The sequence below is a fragment of the Sinocyclocheilus grahami genome, unplaced genomic scaffold (assembly GCF_001515645.1).
Source record: "Sinocyclocheilus grahami isolate Dianchi unplaced genomic scaffold, SAMN03320097.WGS_v1.1 scaffold382.1, whole genome shotgun sequence".
In the NCBI taxonomy this organism is placed as follows: Eukaryota; Metazoa; Chordata; class Actinopteri; order Cypriniformes; family Cyprinidae; genus Sinocyclocheilus; species Sinocyclocheilus grahami.
The window spans coordinates 249,321-275,763 of record NW_015505561.1 but is presented as its reverse complement, the minus strand read 5'-3'; the positions used below and the strand labels follow the sequence as shown (position 1 = coordinate 275,763).

The 26,443-nt window shown below is 38.0% G+C and overlaps 1 protein-coding gene across 1 annotated transcript in view; it reads left to right on the top strand.

Moving 5' to 3' along the window:
* ephb1 (EPH receptor B1) overlaps positions 1 to 26,443 on the top strand; it is a 262,922-nt gene that overhangs the window by 224,037 nt on the left and 12,442 nt on the right. Inside the window, exons 7-12 of the mRNA XM_016231011.1 lie at positions 6,671 to 6,833; positions 11,804 to 11,912; positions 13,294 to 13,358; positions 19,743 to 19,928; positions 21,416 to 21,663; positions 23,369 to 23,584. Of these exons, the coding sequence (XP_016086497.1) occupies positions 6,671 to 6,833; positions 11,804 to 11,912; positions 13,294 to 13,358; positions 19,743 to 19,928; positions 21,416 to 21,663; positions 23,369 to 23,584 (987 nt within the window). The remainder of the gene's footprint in view (positions 1 to 6,670; positions 6,834 to 11,803; positions 11,913 to 13,293; positions 13,359 to 19,742; positions 19,929 to 21,415; positions 21,664 to 23,368; positions 23,585 to 26,443) is intronic.

Below are 26,443 nucleotides of genomic sequence, written 5' to 3'. Positions count from 1 at the left end.
TCTTTATAATTATTTGTGAAATGTACGTACTTATTCATTATTTACAATTTTGATGTGAAAATTGTTTCAAAGTAAATCCTAAACCAATTTTTGATTCAGCCTTAGCAGAAAGAGTATATCTTGATAAATGCCCATATAAATCAAAATTAAGAACATAATCGGATCAGTGAATCAGCCTTAGCAGTAATGCAATTATACTCTCTATAAGTAATCTTCCCTAGTACAGTTTTTGTGTTTCATAGGTCTTACCAGGTGGTGTTGCCATCCTGCAAGCAGAGGTGGCATGTGCCACCCAATTGAGTGCTTTGCCACGGCCAGCCATGCCATGTTCACTGAAGGATGTTTGAGATGGTGTGTGTGTATGCGGTCCATGGTCCATTAACAGAAGGACTGATTTGACACCAGCCCCGTCCCCCTGTTTGTATGATCATGTGTGTGTGTGTGTGTGTGTGTGTGTGTGCGACTCCCTTCAGCAGGACAGATTGCTTTGCTGGTCTATGGCGGTGACACCTGCCTCTTGCCAAAACAGACCCACTGCTCACTGAGGACCTGCTGAGAACCGTGTCTGTCTGCCCTGGCAGCCATTCCTATTGGTGGCCTGCCACAAGCCCCGCCTACTTTCCACACCATCTTGAGGTGGTAGAGGTTGGGAGGGACTTCCCATAATCCCCATTTGACTGACAGCGGGAGAAGGCCGCTCCTAGCGGGGCATCACTGCTGAGGGAACAGTAGCCAGATCAACATGGAAAGTGAAGTGGCACACAGGCAAACACTGGCTATGTTCAGAATAGCACACTACCATATTTTGCATACTAATTTTGAAGTATGCAAAATATGTAAATTTTCTTTGTGTGTGTAACACCCGTAAGAGCTTTTTTTTTCTTTTCTGTGGCACGAATGAACCAGAAGTAAGTTTTAGATTTTTAAAACATTCTTAACACTAAGAAAAATAAATACATTTAAGAACTGTTCACCGAAAGGTTCTTTGGCGAACCAAATATGGTTCTTTTATGGAGTGTAAGTGCAGTGTGCAGTAAGTGATATGCTAGTATTCTGAACATATTCACACTGAACATTTTTCAGTTTCTTTCAAAATAAATTGTTTGGGCACAATCAAAGACGACCCTGATAAGACGTAAGAAATCACAAACAGAATCTGAGAGTTGTTTATTTATTTATTTTTAAATCGTGTTAATTCGTTTCTCTCAGCACTGCATTTATTTAATCTCCAGAACAGTAGTGTTTCTGACAGGTTTTAAGGCAGATTGTGATCTGTGCGCTACACAAGGACAGTTGCAAATAATGTAAATTACATTTCGTTACTCTGGGTTAATAAACCCCACGAGGTAATTGGGCATGCACATTAAGTTGAAAACACTTTTTTTAATAACGGTTTATGCTTTTAAAGGTCTAGTTCACCCAAAGAAATCTTATAATTCAGCAAATATTAGTATGAATTTCAGTATGTTCCTCACACAAATGTATCATATGACTTAAACAAAACATAATAGCCATATAATATATAGTATTAAAATGCTTATATAGCGCACAAGTCATGTGGGCTACTTGTATGGTTTGACAGCATCCATCTTTTTCACTTTCATTGTTTTGAAAAGTGTAGTATGAATAATCCTTCCACAAAAAAAAAGTAAGTATATATTTGGAACAACATGAGGGTGGCACATCCAAGATGTAGAGGAGTTTGTCAGAATAGATTTGAAGTAATTTAGCATTCCATCACTTGCTCACCAATGGATCCTCTGCAGTGAATGGGTGCCGTCAGAATGAGAGTCCAAACAGATTATAAAAACATCACAATAATCCACACCAGTGAAAAGCTGCATTTTGTAAGAAACAAATCCATCATTAAGATGTTTTTAACTTCAAACTGTTGCTTCCTGCTGAAGTTCTCTTCCATAATATTGCTTTGTCCAGTAAAAAAGCAATCTTGTCTGAATTGGGAGAGAAACGCTGTTTGCAAGCAAAAATGGTCCACCCATATTCTAAACGCATATATTGGATTTTGATGTGAGAGGACAGCAGGAGATGGACTTTTTCACTGGAGGAATCGTTATTATGGACTTGGACCAGAAATTTTAGATTTAATTCTTACGAACACGCAACGTTTACTTCACAAGACATTAATTGATGGACTGGAGTTGTGTGGATTACTTGTATGTTATTGCGATGTTTTTATCATCTGTTTGGACTCTCCTTCTGATGGCACCCATTCACTACAGAGGACCCATTAATGCTTCATTTCTCCAAATCTGTTCCAATGAAGAAAAAATCATCTATGTCTTGGATTTTCATTTTTGGGTGAACTATTCCATTAAAATAAAAAAATAACGCAGATTCCATCATAAGCGCAAATATTGTTTGTCCGATGCCCTAAATGATACTCGCTGTGTTTATTTATTTATGGCCCAGTGGTGAGGTCATGATCATGTGTTTGTAAGAGTCCTTCATATTTTATATCTCAAAGCACTAGTGCTCGTCACGCTTGATTTATGGCTGAGGTGATGTCAGGTGCAGACTCTTTTCATTTCTGCTCATTCGCCACCATGAGGATGACACATATTTAGACATACCGTCTTGTTTTGTAAATTACAGACAACACGCCAAACCCTCCTGCATGCCCCTTCACGTCACTCATGCACACTCTGAACCTGAATGATTAATATCACTGTTATTTTTGTCTGTGGTTATTATTATTATGTTGCAGTTGTTAAGAAACAGATTTTGCCTTCGGCCATCACAGTAGGGGTTTTCATGTGCAGTGTGGGCTTTCAGCGTCGTGCTGCTGTGAATTTTGATGAGACCTTGAAAACTAAATTGAATGTTGTAGCAAGTCTGTCTCTTCTCCGTCTGAGTCTTTACTATACCGGTCTCATTTTTGGTACCTTTTGCTTTCGCTCCCAACACAAACACAAAACAAAGACTGTGATAAAACGGAGACAAAGACAAATGTGACATACATCATATATATACTATAAAAGTATTCAGACAGGTAATATAGGGACAGACTGTAAATATGTAAATGTGTATATGTAACATTTAATTGTGTTTTATATTTGATAAAACTAATATTTTATATTACTAAGATTAGATAGATATTAGGATATATCTAGTATATATTAGGATAGTATATATTTAGATAATAATTTAGGATAGTTATGAGTGACAACTGTGTTTGATCCAGTGTTACTGCTTACCAGTGTATTATACTGTATGTTTTAGTGTTTGAACAGATACAGACACTGGGGTGACAGACATTATGGCATCAATATAAACATATAGATCTTATTTGTTGCAGTTTATAACAGACTACACTTGAAATTAATCTGAATCTAATTTCAGTTTCACACTCAAGGCTTCATCCTTGTTTTCTTTGTCTTTTCATTGTCTTATTGTATATCATGGCACATTTTCATGTAACCCAGCTGATGAGTGCAAACTAAAAATCCAATGAAAGCGCATCAGTTCTGCTCAGAGACATTAACTGACATGCACATTAGTTTCTGCCGTGTGTGAAGTAGTGCTGTGAGTTTTTTTTTTTTTCCATTAAAATAAAAAAATAACGCAGATTCCATCATAAGCGCAAATATTGTTTGTCCGATGCCCTAAATGATACTCGCTGTGTTTATTTATTTATGGCCCAGTGGTGAGGTCATGATCATGTGTTTGTAAGAGTCCTTCATATTTTATATCTCAAAGCACTAGTGCTCGTCACGCTTGATTTATGGCTGAGGTGATGTCAGGTGCAGACTCTTTTCATTTCTGCTCATTCGCCACCATGAGGATGACACATATTTAGACATACCGTCTTGTTTTGTAAATTACAGACAACACGCCAAACCCTCCTGCATGCCCCTTCACGTCACTCATGCACACTCTGAACCTGAATGATTAATATCACTGTTATTTTTGTCTGTGGTTATTATTATTATGTTGCAGTTGTTAAGAAACAGATTTTGCCTTCGGCCATCACAGTAGGGGTTTTCATGTGCAGTGTGGGCTTTCAGCGTCGTGCTGCTGTGAATTTTTATGAGACCTTGAAAACTAAATTGAATGTTGCAGCAAGTCTCTCTCTTCTCCGTCTGAGTCTTTACTATACCGGTCTCATTTTTGGTACCTTTTGCTTTCGCTCCCAACACAAACACAAAACAAAGACTGTGATAAAATGGAGACAAAGACAAATGTGACATACATCATATATATACTATAAAAGTATTCAGACAGGTAATATAGGGACAGACTGTAAATATGTAAATGTGTATATGTAACATTTAATTGTGTTTTATATTTGATAAAACTAATATTTTATATTACTAAGATTAGATAGATATTAGGATATATCTAGTATATATTAGGATAGTATATATTTAGATAATAATTTAGGATAGTTATGAGTGACAACTGTGTTTGATCCAGTGTTATTGCTTACCAGTGTATTATACTGTATGTTTTAGTGTTTGAACAGATACAGACACTGGGGTGACAGACATTATGGCATCAATATAAACATATAGATCTTATTTGTTGCAGTTTATAACAGACTACACTTGAAATTAATCTGAATCTAATTTCAGTTTCACACTCAAGGCTTCATCCTTGTTTTCTTTGTCTTTTCATTGTCTTATTGTATATCATGGCACATTTTCATGTAACCCAGCTGATGAGTGCAAACTAAAAATCCAATGAAAGCGCATCAGTTCTGCTCAGAGACATTAACTGACATGCACATTAGTTTCTGCCGTGTGTGAAGTAGTGCTGTGAGTTTTTTTTTTTCTGTGTTTCTCAAAGTATTTATTTAATTGTGTTTTATATTTGATAAAACTAATATTTTATATTACTAAGATTAGATAGATATTAGGATATATCTAGTATATATTAGGATAGTATATATTTAGATAATAATTTAGGATAGTTATGAGTGACAACTGTGTTTGATCCAGTGTTACTGCTTACCAGTGTATTATACTGTATGTTTTAGTGTTTGAACAGATACAGACACTGGGGTGACAGACATTATGGCATCAATATAAACATATAGATCTTATTTGTTGCAGTTTATAACAGACTACACTTGAAATTAATCTGAATCTAATTTCAGTTTCACACTCAAGGCTTCATCCTTGTTTTCTTTGTCTTTTCATTGTCTTATTGTATATCATGGCACATTTTCATGTAACCCAGCTGATGAGTGCAAACTAAAAATCCAATGAAAGCGCATCAGTTCTGCTCAGAGACATTAACTGACATGCACATTAGTTTCTGCCGTGTGTGAAGTAGTGCTGTGAGTTTTTTTTTTTTTTTCTGTGTTTCTCAAAGTATTTTTTACCTTTCATCTCTTCCAAATTAAAAGGAAGCTTTCTGCTTTCTTATTTTTTGAAGTACAAAGGAGGTCAGGTTTTAAAGGTTAACATAATTTTACCTGCATAGTATGATTGTATTTTTGAAAAAACAAGGTAATCAATGGGAAATGATCTGATTCTGACATCTGATTTTATCTATCAGAAACTGAGTGGAGCTTGAAAAGTATAAAGAAAGTCAGTTTTGATGTCATGTTGACCTAAAGCTGCTTTAGTAAAGCAACTGGATGCAAGTTTTGACCTTGAAATATCAATTTTAAATTCTGATGGTACACTGACTTCTAAAAAGGCGAATGGCTTGTTTCTTTCCCACATTTTCCCCAAAAAATGTCTGTTCTGGGAGTAAGTTAGTGTGAATGGCTATGAAATTCTGCAAAAAGGGTGGATTGTTTTACGGCAACAACAAATGCATGAGTACAGCTATTCACTGTAATTACAACAGTGATATATTTACCACAGTGAATTTCACTCACTTAATTGCAGGCTCCAAAGTCGCAAAAATACACAAAACTACTTACAGTTGCTTTAAATTTCTTCATTGCTAACTGCACTGTTTTATATTAAATAGAAACCTTTAAATATTAGTAGGAATTTTTGACAGAAATTAAATGGTGTGCTATTTCTTAATTTTAAAGACGGTTACGATAACAGGGTGAATTATTTAGCCAATTATAGTCTACCACTTTCTCTCTACACACATACAGTACACACATTTTCTCGCTCTGAGTTGGTGAGGTGTTGGAGTTTAGAAAGAGAGATCTCATCAGGAACACATTACTGTCTCATCTACTGCTAAATGTCCTCTCTGATGGCATCAGTGCTCGTCTACAAAGAGGCTCATTTTACTAAACCAAGATATTTTTCCTCCCCAAAAAAGGAAAGCGTTTTTACTCCGAGGCCCCATTTAATGGAGGTCTCAGTTAAAGTTTGTTTGAATATCAACTTGGTCTCAAATGTTTCTCAGATACTATAGCTCACATTATTTGGTTTTGAAAGACTTGTGGTTCTAGACTTGTTGGTAAATTTGAGCATAGTTTGAGACATCTTTTAGATCTCTTCTAAAACTCTAAAGGAGATAAATTAGCCATTTCTTTCCACTCTCTGAATTATCTGATGGACTTAAGCAAAGGATGATGGGGAAATGTGGTCTCATTGCAAGATAAACAATTGAGATATTAACAAGCTCTCATTTGTGATTTTTTTTTGTTTTTGAATGTTAAAATGGAGGTCTGTAGTGTAATTAAATCTGTAATGAAAAAAAAATAAACTCAACCAAATCTCTCTCTGTCTGGCAGGAGCTGTCTGAGGTGAACTCCACACAGGTGAGGAGTCAGACGAACACGGCCCGTGTGGACGGATTACGGCCAGGCACCATGTACGTGATGCAGGTTCGCGCCAGGACGGTTGCCGGTTTCGGCAAATACAGCAGCAAAATGTGCTTCCAAACCCTCACAGATGGTACAAACCCCCACGCCAACGCCTGCCTGTGTTTGTGTGTGTGTGTGTGTTGTGTGTGTGCGGAGGCACTCTTTGGATCTAGGTGATCTCATTCCTTGAGCAGATTTATTTAGAGTTGTAGAAATAAATGTTCACTATTCCATTTTTGTGCTCAGTAGATTTCCAAGTTTGACTGATCATCACTGTGTATCATAGACAGGTTGTGTGTGTGTGTGTGTGTGTGTGTGTGTGTGTATTTGACTGTTCTCCAGACAAACTGCTTAGTTCAATGATTTTTCATCAGGACCATGTGTGGCATTCAAGCTTTCCCAGAATGCTTAGCTCATTGATTAGAGAATGATGTGAATAATCATCTATCCATCTATCCATCCATCTATCAGTCTATCCGTCTGTCCGTCTTTCTGTCTGTCTGTCTGGTAGCCATATCACCCTGTAGCCCAAGACTGTTTGCCCACTGAAGCTAAGCAGGGCTGAGCCTGGTTAGTACCTGGATCGGAGACCTCCTGGAAAAACTAGGTTGCTGCTTGAAGAGGTGTTAGTGAGGCCAGCAGGGGGTGCTCACCCTGTGGTCTGTGTGGGTCCTAACGCCCCAGTGTAGTGACGGGGACGCTATACTGTCAACAAGCACCGTCCTTCGGATGAGAAGTTAAACTGAGGTCCTGACTCTCTGTGGTCATTAAAAATCTTAAAAATTTGCCCATTGGCCTCTGATCATCATGGCCTCCTAACAATCCCCATATCTACTGATTGGCTTCATCACTCTGTCTCCTCTCCACCAATAAGCTGGTGTGTGGTGGGCGTTCTGGCGCACTATGGCTGCCGTCGCATCAATCAGGTGGATGCTGCACACTGGTGGTGGATGAGGAGATGCCCCCTGACAATGTAAAGCGCTTTAAGTGCCTAGAAAAGCGCTATATAAATGTAATGTATTATCTATCTATCTATCTATTCGTCCGTCCGTCCATCCGTCCATTCTATCGTTCTATCTTGCTCTTTTTTTTATCATGCTTTGTTGTCTTATTTGTTCCTCCCAGCCAGCTTTCTCATTCTTTCTATCACTCTTTTCACTCTCTTTCTCTCCGGGGTTTTTTTTCTCTTTCTTTTTTTCTCACTCTCCCTCTCAGTGGAAGTGAGTGGATGTGTTTATTGTGTCTTTGGGCTCATTTCATTCATTAGTGGCGCACAAACAAAAAAAAAAAATCAGTTTGTTTCATCTGTGGTGCATTTGATTGTTTCCAAGTCCAGTCTTTTTCTTTTTTTTCTTTTTTGGAAATTTAGGCTGTTTTAAACTTTAAAATGGACAACAAGAAACATGAATCTCTCTCTTTCTCTCTCTCCCTCAAACACACACACACACGCAACCTCTGTCTCTCTCATGTGTTTGATTAATGGCTCTGTATCTGTAGTCTAGCATGTCCTGCCTGATGACTGTGCCAGGGATACACACACACACATTCCAGGGGGACTGGACTCTACAGGACAGAAAGTCATCCGCCAGGCAGCTGGCTATTTCCTGGGGCTTCACACACACACACAAACACACACACACACACTTTACCTGTCCAGCTCACTCACACATTCATTCTTTAGGCTTCATCTTTTACACAACCCTCCTTGTCTTTGCTGTCACACTGGTGTAAATATAACTGAACTGCACTGGCAATCTGGGACAGACACACAAAGAGACACAGGTCTAATGTGTGAACATAGCCCTGTTATTAGATGGTGTGTTACATCTTTCTTTACTATAATACATGCATTTGTGATTTAGAGCTGCATTTATGCATGTTATCCAAAGTGACTTACATTGCATTCAAGGTATATGCTTTCAGTTAATGCATTCTCTAAAAATCAAGCCCATGACCTTGGCATTGCTAGCACCATGCTTTACTCTTTGAGCTACAAGATATGTAGGATATTCATAAACAAAGCACACAAATCAACTACGTAGTGAAATCGCATATACAGACATGCATGCAACAAACTTGCAAATCAGGCATAAAAATGCACACAATCAAAATATGCATGACTGATTTTTGTGTTTGTTTCATGCATTTGTATGTGATTTGCATGATTGATTTGTATGTTTCAGCTTTGAAGGTTGTTGTTTTTTTGTTACATGTTTGTTTGTTTGTTTAGTGTGTGTGTGTTGCATGTTATGTTTGCTGTCAATATGCAAGTTTGTGGCATGTGTGTACGGTATTTGTAATTTTAATGGTTGTTTTATGTTTATGTTTTGTTGACTGCATGTGTGCTATTTGCATGATTATGTGTTTCAGTTTTGGATGTTTGTTGCATGTTCAGTGTGTGTGTATCTGCATAGCTGATTTGCTAATTTTTTTAATGCATCTGGGTGCGGTTTGCATGATTGATTGTTGCATATATGCTAGGTGAATGTGGGTATGTTGCATGTTTGGTGTATGTATTTGCATGGCATACACAAATATGTTGAATATGTGTTTGTGTATTTTTTATTTGTATGTTTGTTTTGTTCATTGCGTGTGCAATTTGCATAAATGATTTGTCTTTAAGTGTTGGTTGTTTGCATGTTGTGTGCATGTTCTGCAAGTTTGTTATGTTTGTTGAATGTTCAGTGTGTATTTACATGGCTCATTTGTCTGTTTGTTGCATGGATGTGGTTATGATTTGTATGATTGATTTGTTTTTTTTTCAGTTTTTGTTGCTTGCATGCATTGCATGTTGTGTATTTGCATGAATAGTATGAATGTGTTTGTATGCGATTTGAATGGTTGAATGTTTTGTGTGCTTATCTGTCAATGTGTGTTTGTCACATGCATGTGTTGCAGGTTTTGGGTTTCTGTATTTGTAACACATTCAAATCAATCATGCAAATCACACACATGCATGCAATACACAGACAAATCAATCATGTAAATTCATGTCAGTATACATGCACTCAACAAACAAACAGACACACACGCTTATACATACTCTTCATCATGCAGTGTTGAAATATAGTATTGACCAACTCAAATTAAATGGAAAGTACAGACAGAACACAATGATGTCACACTGATTAAGACAAATTTCTGCATGTGTGTGTGTGCAGGCATAACCGTGCCGTCATACTCACTAAAGTAATTAGTGCCCACGTTCACTCTGCACCAGCTAACGGGTACGTCCACTGGCATTCTGCCATGGCACGACATTCGTTACGACAATTAGCACCATTCATGGGGGAGAGAAGTCCACCTCACGCACACACACCTTCTCTAGAATAATAACACACGTCTCTCTCTCTCTTATTTTGACAGTCAGGTGTAATGACGAAGAAATTATTCTGTTAAATGAGGTGTGTTTAAGCCCAGTACACACAGAGACTGCACTACTTCCCGTTGGCCATTATGGATTTAGCCAGCATGCTAAAAATGACCACGAGTGCGATATTTATTATTTATTTTTTTTATTTTAGTGTGCTGTGACACACATATTTACACACTAATGCAAAGTTTTAATACACCTTCATTCACAAAACAAATGCATGTTATGTGTGGAAATTGTGAATTAAAATGAGTCGCACTTGCTTCACACTGGTTTAAACTGGTCTATACCAGTGTCCACTTGCAGTCCAGTTGGGACACCCTGTGCTGGTTATATTCAACTGTTACGTTGTTTCTTCCCACGTTTGGCCTGTTTGGAGTGAAATTCACACTTTAGAATAACACAAAACAACCATAAAAACATGTCATGCATCCAATAAACATGCAACATATTAAAAAATGTTACTGCTACTGTTCAAAAGTTTGGGGTTGGTAAGATTTTTATTTTATATTTTATTTTATCCAAAATACAGGAAAAAATAATACTGTGAAATATTATTAATTTAAAATAACTGTTTTCTATTTTAATATTTTGCTAAATATAGTGGTAGAAAGAAACATTCAAGAAAACGGTTGTGTTGCCTGATGTTTTTGTGGAAACTGTGAAGCATTTTTCAAGATTCGTTGGTGAATAAAAAGTTCAAAAGAAAGGAATTTATTACAACAATGTAAATGTCCTTCCCGTTACTTTTGATCAATTCAATGCATCTTTTCTGAGAAACAAAAGAAAACAAAAACAACTTTGAAAAGTAGTGTGCATAATGCAAGTTACATACAATAAGTTTACTTAGAATGCAATGAAGTCATAAGTCTGTCAAGTAATGATGTATATCAGTCTTTTTCGCTCATGCTGCATCTAGTTTCTTCCCCCCTAGCTTTCTCAGACACACTTTCTTTCTAATTCTTCTGTGTTTACATAGCTTTGTGATGCTAGCCACATTTTTTTAGTTTGTACTTTAGTTTGCAATTTAGCTGCTTAAAATTATGAGTAGCTTGTAGTTTAGCATGCTCAGATCTCAAAGTAGCTTCTTCAAACCACACGAATGTTTGTTCTCCTGTATGTGTGTGAACCAGTCGAGGGTTTGTTTGTATTTGACCATCGATAAAGGCCATTCCATTTTCCTCTTTGTTGTTTTTAGACTGTGACGGCAGGATTAGCCGTGCTGATGGACCGCACACATCACTCACACACACTTCACTAGTCGCTGTCTTTCGGCTGTGTACCTTAAGTGTTTTTCCTGTCTGTCCTTTTCCATCGCTCTTTCTCAGTTGACATCTGTCAGCGCTAGGCATTAGTATTACCTGACCACCGTGATTCAGCGCTTCCTTTTGTATCATTGGTATCACTCTGTTAGCCCTCTCTCTTTCACCCTTCTCTTCCATTTCATTCAAACCTCACACCTCCTCACAGTTCTTAAATCTGCATTCTTCCCTTTTTTCATACGTCTTTGTGCCAACCCCCCCCCCCCCTTTTTCAATCTCCTATTCATGCCATCTATGAAACACTTTCCTGAATGGGTTCTCTTGAAATGTTTTGTTTACGTTCTTTCATCCCCCGTTTCATCTCTATAGTCAGCGGGCATTTCAGTTATTTCTGTAGCCTAATGCATCCTGTCTCTCTCTGTCTAGACGACTATAAATCAGAGCTGAGGGAGCAGTTGCCGCTGATTGCGGGCTCAGCCGCGGCTGGAGTGGTCTTCATTGTGTCTCTGGTGGCCATATCTATAGTCTGTAGCAGGTGAGTTCGCTATTATGGAGCCAGACGTATGACTGCTGCATGTGTTTCATAAGGACGAAACGCCTCGAACTAGTTCAAACCAGCTGAACGTGTTCCTGGTTCTTCCTTTTACTTGAAGTGAATGTGAAACTTAATATATCAAATCATCTGCAATGGAGCCATCTTCAAATATGTCTCGATAATTTGGTCAGTGATACAATCAGATGTTTAATCATTCTAAAATGTGTAACATATTATGAATCATTTATTCAAAAGTATGAGGTCTGTAAGACAGTAGAACAGTAATATTGAGAAATATTATTATATATTTTTTTTAAACAAATATTATTTTTAATATTTTAAAATGTAGGATATTTTTAGCATAGTAAAGCTGAATTTTCAGCAGCCATTACTTCAGTTTTCAGTCTCGCATGATCCTTCAGAAATCATTCTGATTTGCTGCTCAAGAAACATGTCTTATTATCAATGTTCAAAACAGTTGTGGGTGGCTTAATGTGTTTTTTTTTTTTTCCAAGGATTTTTTTGAAGGGTATTTATTTGAAATTGAAGTCTTTTGTACCGTTATACATGTCTTTACTGTCACTTTTGCTTCCTGGCTGAATGAAAGCATAAAAAACCTATTTTGAACAGTAGTGTTTATATATTTAATATTAAACATTTTAGTACATATAATAATATAGTAAATATGTTGTTATATATTGATTATATAATATTTTATTTAATTGTATAAAATTGTATTAACATTGTAAACATTTAATATTTAATTCCATAGTACATTTTTTTTTTTGAATTTCCAGTGATAGCCACTAGCTCTCCTCAAAGCACAAGCTCGTGCTGATAAATCGGTCTTTATCTGAGTCAGTTCTTTTGCTGTAGGGTAATGTTAATGGTGGGTGAGGTGATGCAACTCCTGTAAACAGTAAGCAATTCAAGCTTTTAATCCAAAAATAAAAGGAATTGGATCACAAAAAGCCCTTTACAAACCGCCAGACACAACTAGATCCAAACGAACCCGACTACAAGTTTTGTCTTCAGACTTTACTTTTGGTCAAACAGAAATTTAGATCATAAAGCCTTTGAACGTCTTTTTCTATTATTGTGGGATCAAACACCTCCCCCCCTCTCAATTACACACAAGACAATATAAGCTGTGATTGGTCACTTGACATGTCAATCATACAATCTCATTCTAAATGAGTAGCACGTTCTTGGCCAGAATAAGCTGCAATTTGGACCAGACTTTATTTCCTTGTCTGAAACTCAAAAGGTGGCACAATAATTCAGACTCTGCTCCATTAGATTTCAGCCAACCGAGCAAATCCAGATTCATGCAATAACTATATTTCTTAATTTTATTTTCTCTTCCCATCTTTCCCTAAAGGAAACGAGCATACAATAAGGAGGCCGTGTACAGTGACAAACTCCAGCACTACAGCACTGGAAGAGGTGAGCAAACCCCTTTTACCATTGGGACCGTTGACGCTGACGGGCGTCTTTGTTTTACGCTCGGCTCCGCCTCTTCCTCTGGGGCAAACCCGTCCAGAAATGGGTTTTGAATATGAGGGAAGCAAACCGATAGGAAAACAAGGCGAGAGATGTGAGGTTACAGGAAACGCCGCGGGATGCGGTGTAACGGAGGAATGGAACGAGAGATCGCTCCAGGCCTGTGCACTTTTTATAAGCTCACACTAAAAAGCTTTTCCTATCCGTATGCATCCCATAGCCCTGTGTGAAGCTTCAGGCTCATTAGGAAGTGAGAACTCTCTCTCTCTCTGTCTCCTTGTAAGCAACCTCTCTGAGGATTCAGTGGGCAATCTGCGAAGCTAAATTTAATTAACATAAGTGCAGACAAAAAAGTAAACAAATGATGTGATAGCCAGACTCGCACATCAGACAGACAATTTAGAAAGAAGAACAGAGACTGAGAACATGATCTTGTTGTCAGGAGAAATATTCGGATAATTACTGTATCTGAATTTATTCAGTCTTGAATGTCAATGCATATGAGCTAAAACAAAGCGACGGGCGCTCCACTATGAATATAATTGGTGAAAATGTCACAGACATCCTTGGGTTTCCCAATATTAGCATTATTAAAACTTTTTAAAGGAAGTGTGGAGTTGGTGTCTGCATACAGAAGTTAACTTAATCAGGACTTCCAAACTTATTCCAGCTGGACATAAGAGACTTACATCCAGCACCAAGGACAGATTGTTCTTAACAAAAAAAAAAATGTGATCATAGGTTCTTTAAAAAAAGAAAAACTACCGTTATTGTTAGGACTGTAAAACCATAATATATTTATATAGAAAATAGGCTACTTCAAATAGCCTAAAGTTGGGTGAAAACTATGAACCTGTCTATCCATCCATCCATCGTATCATTTTATCTGTTATTTGTTCTATCATTCTGTCTGTTGTCCCATTAGTACATTCATCCATTCATCCTATCATTCGATCCATGATTCAAACATTCTAACGTTCTATCTACAATTCTGTCTTCTTCTTTCAATCAATTTTATTGTTCCATCTTTCTGTCGTTCTTTCAGTCTGTTCATCATTCCATCCACCCATGCATTTAACTGATATTATATTAAGTTCATAAACAGCTCAAATAACAATACAAAAGTTTCACGGTTGCGCAATGTTTTTTGTTATAATCCTTTCCCACATGAAATGGCAGCATTACTGTACATGCAAATCTAGGAATCTTTGTGAAACTGTAAGCTCCATGTTGTTTTTGTCCGTTGTGTAAGCTATTTCTGTACCCTTATTTTGCTGAGTCACAACCAGTGCTATTGTGCTAGTCACTAAGCTGGAACCTGGTTAGAAATGAAACTCCCACCTTTCTCTTTCTCTCGCTCTCGCTCTCTCTCTCTCTCGCTCTCTCTCTAATGAACACCCCAAGGAGCTGAAAGACTTAAATTGTTGTGAATGGAGAAAAATGAATGCTGGACATAAAATGGAAAATATGGTTTTGTGTAAAATATTGATTTAAAGCGTAATAGAACCTTGCAATAGTGAGGCAGCCATAATGTGGCAGGTCATAATGGAGTACGCTTCATAACGCATGGCTTTTTAATGGCAGAGAGAGAGAGAGAGAGAGAGAGAGAGAGAGAGGGGAAAAAAAGCATCTCTCACCTAAGAGATCAGTGAGATGCAACTAATCTGACGTAAATATGCTTACACAGTGTCAGACACTGCACATAAGAGCACAAATGGGCTGATATTCTCAAAGCTTCTTAACCTGAGACCGATCCTTTTATGTATCAGGACGCATCAGAGACGGCTGTTCTTTGAAGCTCAGAAACAATGCGATTACACGGGCCAGGGGTCGGACGTTTGTCATGTGCAAGCGGTGTATTAAGATGCTCCTATGCACAAAGAAAGATTAACGACATTCAAAATAAGAGGAGATAGTGGATGGGAAAGACTACAGGAGACTAATGACCTGGAGTTTATGTAGCATATGAATTCAGTTCTGATTCTATTTCAACTTTATTTATATAGCTGCTCAGTATAATATAAAGTGCTTAATGCATCATCTAAAAAAAAAAGAATAACTTTATAAATATTAAATGTTTGTAATATATAGATGCAGTAGATATAAATATACGCTGTACATATTCTAAATTATTAAATAAATATTAATAATTGTAATGATAATTTAATTTGAATAATAATTTAAAATAAATAATTTGATTGATGGATGGAATAATAGTTAGTGATAGAATGACAGAACGTTAGATAGATAGATAGATTAGATAGATAGATAGATAGATAGATAGATAGATAGATAGATTGATTTAAAATTATATAAAAAAAGTTATTTTGTCGGATGGATGGATATACATATTCAAAATTAATAAATATAAAAAATAAAGATAATTCAATATTAATAATTTATTAAAAAAAATATAATCAGATATTTTGTCAGGTGGATGGATGGAAGGATGGAAAAGTAATTTTTTATTTTAAAGGATTAGTTCACCCAAAAATGAAAATTAGCGCGTGTTTTACTCACCCTCGAGGCATCCTAGGTGTATATGACTTTCTTCTTTCAGACGAATCCAGTCGGAGTTATGTTAAAAATTGTCCTGGCTATTCCAAGCTATATCATTGCAGTCAGCGGGTGTTGCAGTTGAACAGTCCACAAGTCGTCAAAAAAAGCGCACGCATCCTTAATAAATCATGCCTCACACGGCTCCGGGGGGTGAATAAAGGCCTCCTGTAGTGAATCCATGCGTTTTTGTAAGATAAATATCCATATTTCAAACGTAATAAACACTTTTCTCTCACTTTAGGTATCTGTCACATGCGGAAGCCGTTCCAGCGGATGGCGTAGTACGTTGGCGTTGCGTGATTAGTAACGAATGCGGAGAGAGAACAAAACAAAACGCTGGTCATGAATTAGAAGTACAAACCGAGGATTTGCAAAGAAAAATGTCAGAGGATTTCGATATAAGCCAAGAGGAGACTGGTTTTCCTTTGCTAAAGTAAGGAAACTTTGCTTCCTTTGCTCCTATAAACAAACTCGCGAGACTAGCATATCTCAGTGGCGCGCGCTGCGCAAACATCCTGCGTCATCCACCGGAACGGCTTCCGCATATGACATATACCGGAAGTGAGAGAAAAGTGTTTATTACATTTGATATATGGATATTTTTCTTACAAAAACACATGGATTCACTACAGGAGGCCTTTATTCACCCCCCGGAGCCGTGTAAGGCATGTTTTATTAAGGATGCACGCGCTTTATTTGACGACTTGTGGACTGTTCAACTACAACACCCGCTGACTGCAATGATATAGCTTGGAATAGCCAGGACAATTTTTAATATTACTCCGACTGGATTCGTCTGAAAGAAGAAAGTCATATACACCTAGGATGCTTCGAGGGTGAGTAAAACACAGGAACATTTTCATTTTTGGGTGAACTAACCCTTTAAGTTCTGTAGATTTCTGAGACATGGTCAGATGTTGTCTATTAATAAATGATCACAAACAATGGTGTACGTGAGCCTAAGACCAGACCAAGTGTTTTCCTCAGGGGCTTGGCCAGAAGTTTCTGTTGCTCTGTCTCACAGGGTTTTCGACACGCTGCCCCAGGTGGAAGTGATGCATTCTGGGCTCTATCTGAGTTCTCTCTCTCTCTCCTGCGGGACTGGGGTTCAGTGGAGTGGCAGAGCAGTTGGTGTTCTAGGCACGCACGGATCAAGTGGCTATGAAATATTAACATATATATATTTTTATTTCCCTTTCTCAGCCATAAGAAATGAGTGGAGCTGTTACATTGCATTACTCCAGAGGACAAGGGGAGATAAACTCTTTGGCATTTGGGTTATTGATGAGGAAAGCTGCATTTCTAAAATTAAAGCACTCTGTAGGTTTGTGCACGTGTGTTTGAAATGAATAATTCAACAGACCTGCATGACTTTTTTCACGTTAAAGGGTTCATATCATAGATTCCTTTTATCATTTTTCCCCTGATGTCCACTTAAAATGTTAGTAAAGCTTTGAAATGGCTAGGGACCTTGTTAAAAATGAACTTCAACCCTTCATTAATAATGCCAGCATCCTTCTGAAGTCTGCAGAGCTGTAGGTGCTACACACTGAAGAACATCACAACATTTTAAAAACACTTGTTAATTGTGTTGGTTTAAGTAATAATAGCTTCTTTTATGTTTCTTCCTCATTTTTCAGGTCACTGATTAGGCATTACTGACATTCAAAGGTGATTGGATATGTTAAAGTTTTTTTTTGCATGTCTGATGTTATAAGTACAAAGATTTCCGAATGAGCCATTTTTGCAGTGTAAATTATATCAATAAATGTTATGTGTATTTATTTATTTTTTACTTTGTGTTAGTGGATCAAGCTCAATAGATATATTTGCTATAAATATTCTAAATTAAGAAATAAATATAAATCATTTTAATGAAAATTTAATTTGAATAATAATTTATTTCAAATGGAAAAACCTGGTTATTTTGTTGATTGGTTGGTTGGATGGATGGATATATATACTATAAATATTCTAAATTTAAAAAATATATATAAATCATTTTAATGATAATTTAATTTCCCCTATGTTTTCATAGTGGATCAAACTTGTTTATTAAAATAAATGAATCAATTAATTAATTAATAAATAAGGGGTATTTGATTTCTCTAGCTATGACCCTTTAAAGTCAATATGAGACTATAATTATGAGACATTTTCGAGTGATTAGGTAAAAAATAATGTAGGATGTGGCTTCATTTTACAGTATCTAATGAGAATTGATTGTCATTTTATTTATTAATATATTTTTTCCAGCTCACATTGCAACAAAAGAAAAGCAGAAAAGTCATTTCAGCAGTCATACAAGTTATATTTTGATGAAAGATCATGAAAACCAACCTTTTTTTTCTTTATAATAATATGCATTGTTGAATGATGCATAATAAAAAATGTTTAGAATTTATTAAGACAGTAAATTGGATGAATTTGGATCCATTTCACGTTGTTGTCTGGAGTCAAGGGCTGTCAGTAAAGCGAGTGCTGGATGGGTTATTATTATGCCAGAAGACTTGAATGTCTCTTGGCCTTCCTGTCACGCTGGGTGACATACCGCTGTCTCTCCACCCTCCAGCGTCCGAGCCAGCGCTCTTCTGAAGCAGACGTTAGCGACTCTTGCCTGTGTCTTTCAGTGTGATTGCATCAGCTTCCACACCTGCTTCTGGGTCTCTTTCTTATTGGGCAGCAGCTATGAACACCACCTTTTAGTGCTTATTTAATATTTGGTTTATTTGTGTGGATTGCTGGTTCTCTCTGATTCTCTGAGATTACTTTCTGCATCCTCTCTTGCTCTCTCTCTCTCTCTCTCTCTCTCTCTCTCTCTCTCACACACACACACATACTGATGTTTACACATGAAGTTTCATCTTCTGCCATGAAGAGCAGTTTGATAGTGTGTCTGCGTTATCTGTTTATGAGGTCCTGTGGGGGATAAAGGCAGAAGAGAATTTGATTCGGCTCTATTGGAGAAGCAGAGAGAGAGGGAGTTTCACTGCAACTGTCTTGTGTTGCCACTAACGTTTAATGATATCATAGTCACCAGCAATGAATCCATAATGTTTTTAAAGGGGAAAAAAGGTTAGAAGATAAACACTGTAATGACTAGCAACAGCGGTTAGATTTGTTTCTAGGCTTTGGAGATTAAAGACATTTCCACTTAACAATTGCACAACAATACAAACAATAATAAAAATATATCATTTTTATGAATATTATACTGTATGTATTATTTTAAGTGTTTTTATTTAGTGCATGTATAGAAAACAGTGTTCTTGACTAGAAATGTATTAATATTAATAGTCTTTTTTTATGAAATAGTCCTAATTATTTGTGTGGACTACTTTTAGTGCTTCACTTATGCATGCTTTTCAAGCTGACAATTCATCACTGTTTTAATACTATATTTTAGAATGCAGAACCATTATTAACGGACCTGAATGTCATGAAAATAATTTGGACTTAATATTTAAATCAATTCACTATTTATTTCAGTGTTTTTATGAGAAACTATCGATGTCATCAGCATCAGGCGATGGGTGCTCATTTTCATATTTCAGATAAATCCACTCTGTTTTAGATTGCCTCTTGTTTAGCCACTCATATTGGATTTGTTTATTTACTGCTTCAATAAATGCATTAAAACAGAAATGGTTTATAATAACATGCTTAGACTTGACCTGCTTTCGTTTAGATCATGAAAACTGTTAATAACACCATGCAAAAGAAACTTCAGCGCATTTCAGTGATTTGTGGAATTCGGTTGTGTTCTAGAACTCACTTTAAGGCCAGATCTGTCCAACTGCCACACACCCATGGGCTGCCCGACCCTGCCAGGCTCTCCGGGGATGAAAATCTACATCGACCCTTTCACCTACGAAGATCCTAATGAAGCCGTCAGAGAATTCGCCAAGGAAATAGACGTCTCCACTGTCAAGATTGAAGAAGTTATTGGGGCAGGTGTGTTGCTTTTTTATTGCAGATTTTTCTCCATGCACTTGTTAATGCATGAATGACGGGCTTAAAGCTTTATGGGCAAAAGCTTGAAAATAAACAGCAGTTTAATAAAACTGACCGTAAAAAAAACACAACCATTACACAGCTATCTCTCTGAGACAGTTTTGAAGCACATCTACCTCTCATTTACTCAGAAACTCAAGTAGGACTCACGACACAGCATCCTGAGGGTCTGTGCCCTTCTCCTCGTCTTCTTGGCGAGTCGTGGTGGAGACGCAGTATGACTCACAGTCTGCTCTGCTTCAGACAGCTCAAGTTAATCCACTGATGCACCTCATATGGATTTCACACAGATCATAACAAATACTCTCAACCTTTTAGCACTAAAACTCAAGTCAAAGTTGACACAGTTTCTCTTTATTCTATCCTTTACTATTTTTGCTCATTTTATCTTGAGCTTTATTGATTTTAGAAGACTTCTGGGGCCACACAGATATAATCAAGCTTGGTGTTGCTTCTAGTGAAGTTATAGTAGGGAGAGTCTCCGTTAGGCAGCCTGGGGTTTGATGACATACTGAAGGTCAGAATGACCTCAGTGACTCGTTCCTGAATTATATCCTCTTTACTTGATCTGCAGGTTTGTGTAAACAGCCTAGATCCTTAACTGTTAAGCTACCACATCTGAACTGTTTTAATAAGTATGTTTTGTTTTTTTTTGTACTCTAAGGTTAACAGTAGTCCAGACCCAAGATAACACCACTGGTTGAACTGTGCTTAGGAAGCTGCCATTGTATTTGCCAGAAAACTTTGGGGAAATCAGCCTACAAATAACTTAGTCTAAACACTGAATAAATTGGAAAAGATACACACATGAGCTCTACTATGCAAATTTTAAGCTTTGATACTCATAATCAAACTCTGGGACTTTTAGGGCTTTTGTAGTTGCTGTTTGCTTTAGAAGTTGTAATATCAGATTATACTTGGATTGGCCAATAATTTTGTTTTGTTTTGCAAATTAGAATCCATTTTTATCCAAACCATCTGAGTATGCTTACACTAGTTCACACTACTTCAGAAAACACTGAATCACTGAAAATCATTGTTTGCAATTGATATGGTCTGCTTCAAAGCTGTTGAGGAAAAATGCAAGTTCTGTCATGCAACTTCTTAAAATCTGACTTCCATTCATTGGCTTTTGGGAATCCAATTCGCTTCTATTTCTTGATTCACTGTTCCTTCTACACCTCTAGACAGATCATAGACATTCATATCCATCAAATTGTGAAGTTTGAATCTACTATCTTTTGAATCTACCACTGCTATTCTATCCCCACATTTAATTTCTCCAAAACTTTTCAGATACCCTAAAATCTTCACCCATTAACAAGACATAACATATGGACTGTAGCTGATGTTCAGCAGTAGAAGCTTCATTGTTTTTTGATGGGTTTAATGGCCTTTCACTCATTCCTCCATTTTGTGTGCCCCAGGTGAGTTTGGGGAGGTGTATAAAGGTCGACTGAAACTGCCTGGAAAACGAGAGATCTACGTTGCCATCAAAACACTGAAGGCGGGCTATTCTGAGAAGCAGAGGCGCGACTTCCTGTCTGAGGCATCAATCATGGGGCAGTTTGACCACCCCAACATCATTCGCCTGGAGGGTGTGGTCACCAAGAGCCGACCGGTCATGATCGTCACAGAGTTCATGGAGAATGGGGCACTCGACTCCTTCCTTAGGGTAAGTGCAACATCCAAAACAAGCACCATCTGTGTCTCTCTCTCGCTGTCTGTTTCATTCTTTCCCTCTGGTGTGGGGAAATACACTGTTTAATCAATGTTCAGCCCATTTTTTTTCAATCTCATGGATTGGTTCTCTCTAGCTTTGATCTGGTGCCGCAATGAAGGGGCTCTTTGAAGTTGGTTTAGAAATCCGCCACATCCGAGTAGCGCTGCCATCGATCCACACCCCCACCCCTGTTTGTTAACGTGCGTTCGGTTCAAAGCTTTCTCTTGTGCAAAATGGCGGCTGTCTACAGAAGTTTCGAAGGAACTGTAAGGTCTCCCACTGTGTGCTGTAAACACGGTTTAGACAGCTACTGATGAAGAGTGTTAAACACAAATGGTGCACGAAAAGGAAAATCAATGTCTCTTTTTATTCACAAGATATTTATTTAATCCGTGCTGCTGTTTGTTTCAAATTATTGAAGGGTCTGCCTCTGTATGAAATGATCATTTTATTAATTAGCTTGTTTCTAAAAGATTAAAGCACACTGATGTCTCAGAGCGACTTGCATCTGTTTGATTTCACGGTAATTGCAAAGACAGTCTACTGCAGCTGGAGCAAGGGTACAGTGGAGATCCAGCAGCAGTTTATGAAGGACCTACAGACTCTGAGCCATTTCACACTAGAGCTTCTAATGTGGATGTGAGTCTGTGGGAAGTCAATTTTTGATTCGTTAGGCTGGTGTGAATGTTGGTGTGAACTCAAGCGTGGTTCCTCGATGTTCATCCAAGAAAACCCCTTAAGAATAGGGGGTATGGATCATGTGGTTCATATGCTTCATACACCCCACAGGAACTTGAATGGCAATCAACTAACTAACTATATAAATAAATAAATAAAAATAACAGATAATGCATTCTGGGAAATTAAGTGTTTTTCCACCGAACTCCACGAAAGTCCGACCGATGGCTCACGGACATTCCTCCATACCACATTTCTCTTTTGCCCAGCCTCGTACCCGTTCATTTCACCCACACACACATTATCTGTCTTGTGTTTCGTCCTCGTGTCTTCGTTCGGTTGTTTGTTTGTTTATCCGAGAGTAGTCCTCTTTCCGAGTGTAAATGCTGCATCGCCCAAACAGAGCAGACGAAGGGCACCTGCTTATGACTTCACGGTTGGGTCGCGCCGTGCAGTGCAGCTGGAAGCCGGTATAACCATTGTCTTGTCTCTCTCTTTCATTCTATCAATCTATTGTTCTGTCATTTCTGTCTGTTGTTCTTTCTGTCATTCTGTCTAGCAATCTATCCATCTATCATTCTATCTATTCATCATTTTATCATTTTGTCTATTCTTATCTCTATATATATCGTATCTGTTGTTGTTTTGATACATTTGAATTGGAATTTTAAAGGCACTCACAATTCAGTTCTGAATGGCGCACAACTATAATCATAACCCTAAAATCTGATTGATTCATAGGAATTTTGTTCCAGAAACAGTGTCATGTATCCTGGATCATGTCCTGCTTTGACAAATCATGTTAACCTTTTTGAAACAGAGTGAAGTGGGAAAAAAAGGTTATATTTTTCATTAACCACATACTGTACAACCAAAAATGTGTTTATAGCTAAACACCAGGAGCTCCTTTGGTTGAGGTTGAGCTTCGACGTATTGGTGAACATCATGTGATATCTGTGTTTTTTGTGTTGTGTGACAGCAAAACGATGGGCAGTTCACAGTGATCCAGTTGGTGGGGATGTTGAGGGGAATTGCCGCAGGCATGAAGTACCTGTCCGAGATGAATTACGTCCACAGAGACCTGGCTGCCCGCAACATCCTGGTCAACAGCAACCTCGTCTGCAAGGTGTCGGACTTCGGCCTGTCCCGTTATCTGCAGGAAGACACCTCTGACCCCACCTACACCAGCTCACTGGTAAGACTTTGCCCAGGCATGTCAGGCTCACCACTTCATTTTAACAGGAGCCAAAAGATGCCATGTTTAGCAGTGTTGCTTGAGATAATTGTAAAGGCAGGTATTGACCATTTGTAATTGCCCCTCATTTTCTCAAGCTTTGGTTTTATTTTTTCATTCTTGTCCGCTGTTCCCCAAAATGTCTCAAGAAAGAAACAGTTCATTGTCTCCCTGACAGGACATGACCATTTCCTGGAAAAACTGCATTTAAATTCTGTATGTGATTGAACACATCCAAGTGACTGGACTTCCAATAGCCTGCCTCCCAAATGGAGTGCTCAGACTTCAGGAATTCTCTATTATGTATCATTATTAATAGGCATCCAGGGTATCATTAGCCCTCCTGTGCTGCGGATCTTTAATATTAATATGAAATACTATTTTCTCCTGCCTCCTTAAAGACTCTCTATTCAGAGCACTGTGATATTTTTGGTGCCGTGGATTCGTTGCGTTTGTAATTATCTGGGCTTATCTGACCCTGTTATGATTTCTGTGTTCAGGCTGGTGCAGGCGTTGCTACATTGACAGTCGCACTTTTAGCAGGGTCAACCATTTCCTCCGCACTGGAGAGAAACAGCCCTGGGTCACATCCTTTATTGAACGTGTTTTAAATTCACTTCAGTCTTCTCATAGAAATGTCCCATGCATTGTAAGCAAACAATTTCATCTTTTACACTCGGGTGGTTCCTCAGCGCTGGTGAGCAGAGATGTGAGGCGGATAAGGAGACGAGACGACAGACAGGGAATATTTATCTAATGTTTTGTCTTTTAAAATGCGTGAAAGCTCATTAAGCCCCAAAGGCAGTTGCTATTCACAAGCAAGATGTCCTGCAGTGCCTGCTGATTGACAGGAATATGCGACAAAGATGTGAACAGGGGTGTGATACTGATGTGACTTCGCTGTCTTCCTCACTGATAGAGGGAGAATTTAATTACCCCCTGGGTTTTTGCCATTTTTGTTCAATTTTTAGCTTTTCATGGCCTTTGTTTACTAGCCCCATCCATCCATCCGTCTGTTTGTCTTTCTGTCTATAGAAGTATAGAAAAATTGAATGCCCAAATATTTGAGTCACATGTAGTCTGGACACAGTACAGCCAGATCTGGACTCTGAGGATGAGACATTTGTAAGTACGTCTGCCCATACGCCTGTCACTCTGACATTTTGCTTTTTAAATTAGTTTTTAGTTGATTTATGTACTGTCTAACTTGAAGATAACAGTCTTGTACTAAAACTCAAACTCTACTCAGTTTCTCACCTGAAACTGGAGGGTTCTTTGGCCTAGAGGAGATGATATAAAGAAGGAAGTGAAATTCAAAGGGAAGAAATAAAGAAATGTCCCTCACTTTCCCAGCATGAACACAGATTTCCCTCTCGCTGTCAGCATAACAAGTGCAGTGGCTGCAAATGGAAAATAAAACTATTTACACTGAGGTGAGATCTGAATGTGTGACACCCCCTCACCATGCCACCCTCCTCTTCATCACTTTCTGTTTTCCTCTTCCTCTTCCTCTCCCATCCGAGAGTTGTGATTTGGCATGCTGGAGTGTGGAATGTGACATGCTCATTCTCTCTTTCCTCTGTTTTCTCACCATTTCAAATCCTTCAGTGTCTTCAGTTTTCCCTTACTTGTCGTCTCAGCTCCAGTTGTTGAAGTCTGATGTCCTGTAGCGTTTTGTGAAATTGTATATAGCGTGTTTAGCCAGACTTTTAACAGTCGGCATCAAGACTGGTTCACATTATGACTTATTCTGCCCAAGAACTGTCAGTTAAACTAGTTCACATTGCCCAACTTGGTTTGTTAGGGCAGTGTGAACTAGCCTGAGACATGAAGAATCCATCTGACCATCATGCAGTCGTCTGGTTTTGTTGGATCAGTGTTGGCAACACAGCTCCTATACTGTTGTTCATGCAGCTCAAGCAGAGCCAAGTTCATGGGTTCAATTCCCAAGGAATGCATGGAGTGATAAGAGTGAGCAATTCTAGAAATTATTAAATTATAATGTCAAATTTAATGAACATAAGAATGCTGTTAAACAAAAAAAGCTCCTAATTTCTCACGGCATTGAGCAGGTGGGTATGAGTGTTTACGGAACATAACCCTGAGAACAAAGTGACATATTCAAGCGCACTCTGTGATATCCTTTATAAAACTTTGAATATGTCTTTCAAATATGTTTTACACAAACCTCCATGGACAAGCATTATGAGGCTGGAGCCAGTTAAAAAGAGAATACATGACCTCACCACTATCAGATTTAGTCCATGTACAGACTGTTCACCTGTTAAATTACATCTTAGGAAGGACGAATGAGGAGAAATGCATCTGTGCGTGTGTGTGTGTGTGTGTTTGATGTAGTCTGATAAATGTCAGGTGTCACAGGTAGCTAAGCCAGTATAAGCCCATCAGTTATTACATTCCCTGTCTGTATATGTGTGTGTGTGTGTGTGTGTGTGTGTGTGTGTGTGTGTGTGTGTGTGTCAGTACTCAGTGCGGTGCAGCTGAGATGAACATGTGTGCTCTTTTTACGCCTAATCTTTGCTGATCTCACAACAGCTCGCCTTGAGCAATCCTAATAGTCTACAACAGCATTTAGGAGGAAATCCTCAAGGTCAGTATCACAGAGCCAGATTCATTCTGAATGAAGGCTGATGTATGCTTTAATTTATGCCAAGCAAGAAGGGTTTTGTCAGAAACATAAAGTAATACTAGATTTTATGTTCAAAAATCATTCATGGGGGCTTGTATTGTATCCACTTTAACACTTAGAATGGTAATTGCACAGCTCTCCTTAAGACTTTTTTGGGGGGGGGGGGGGCG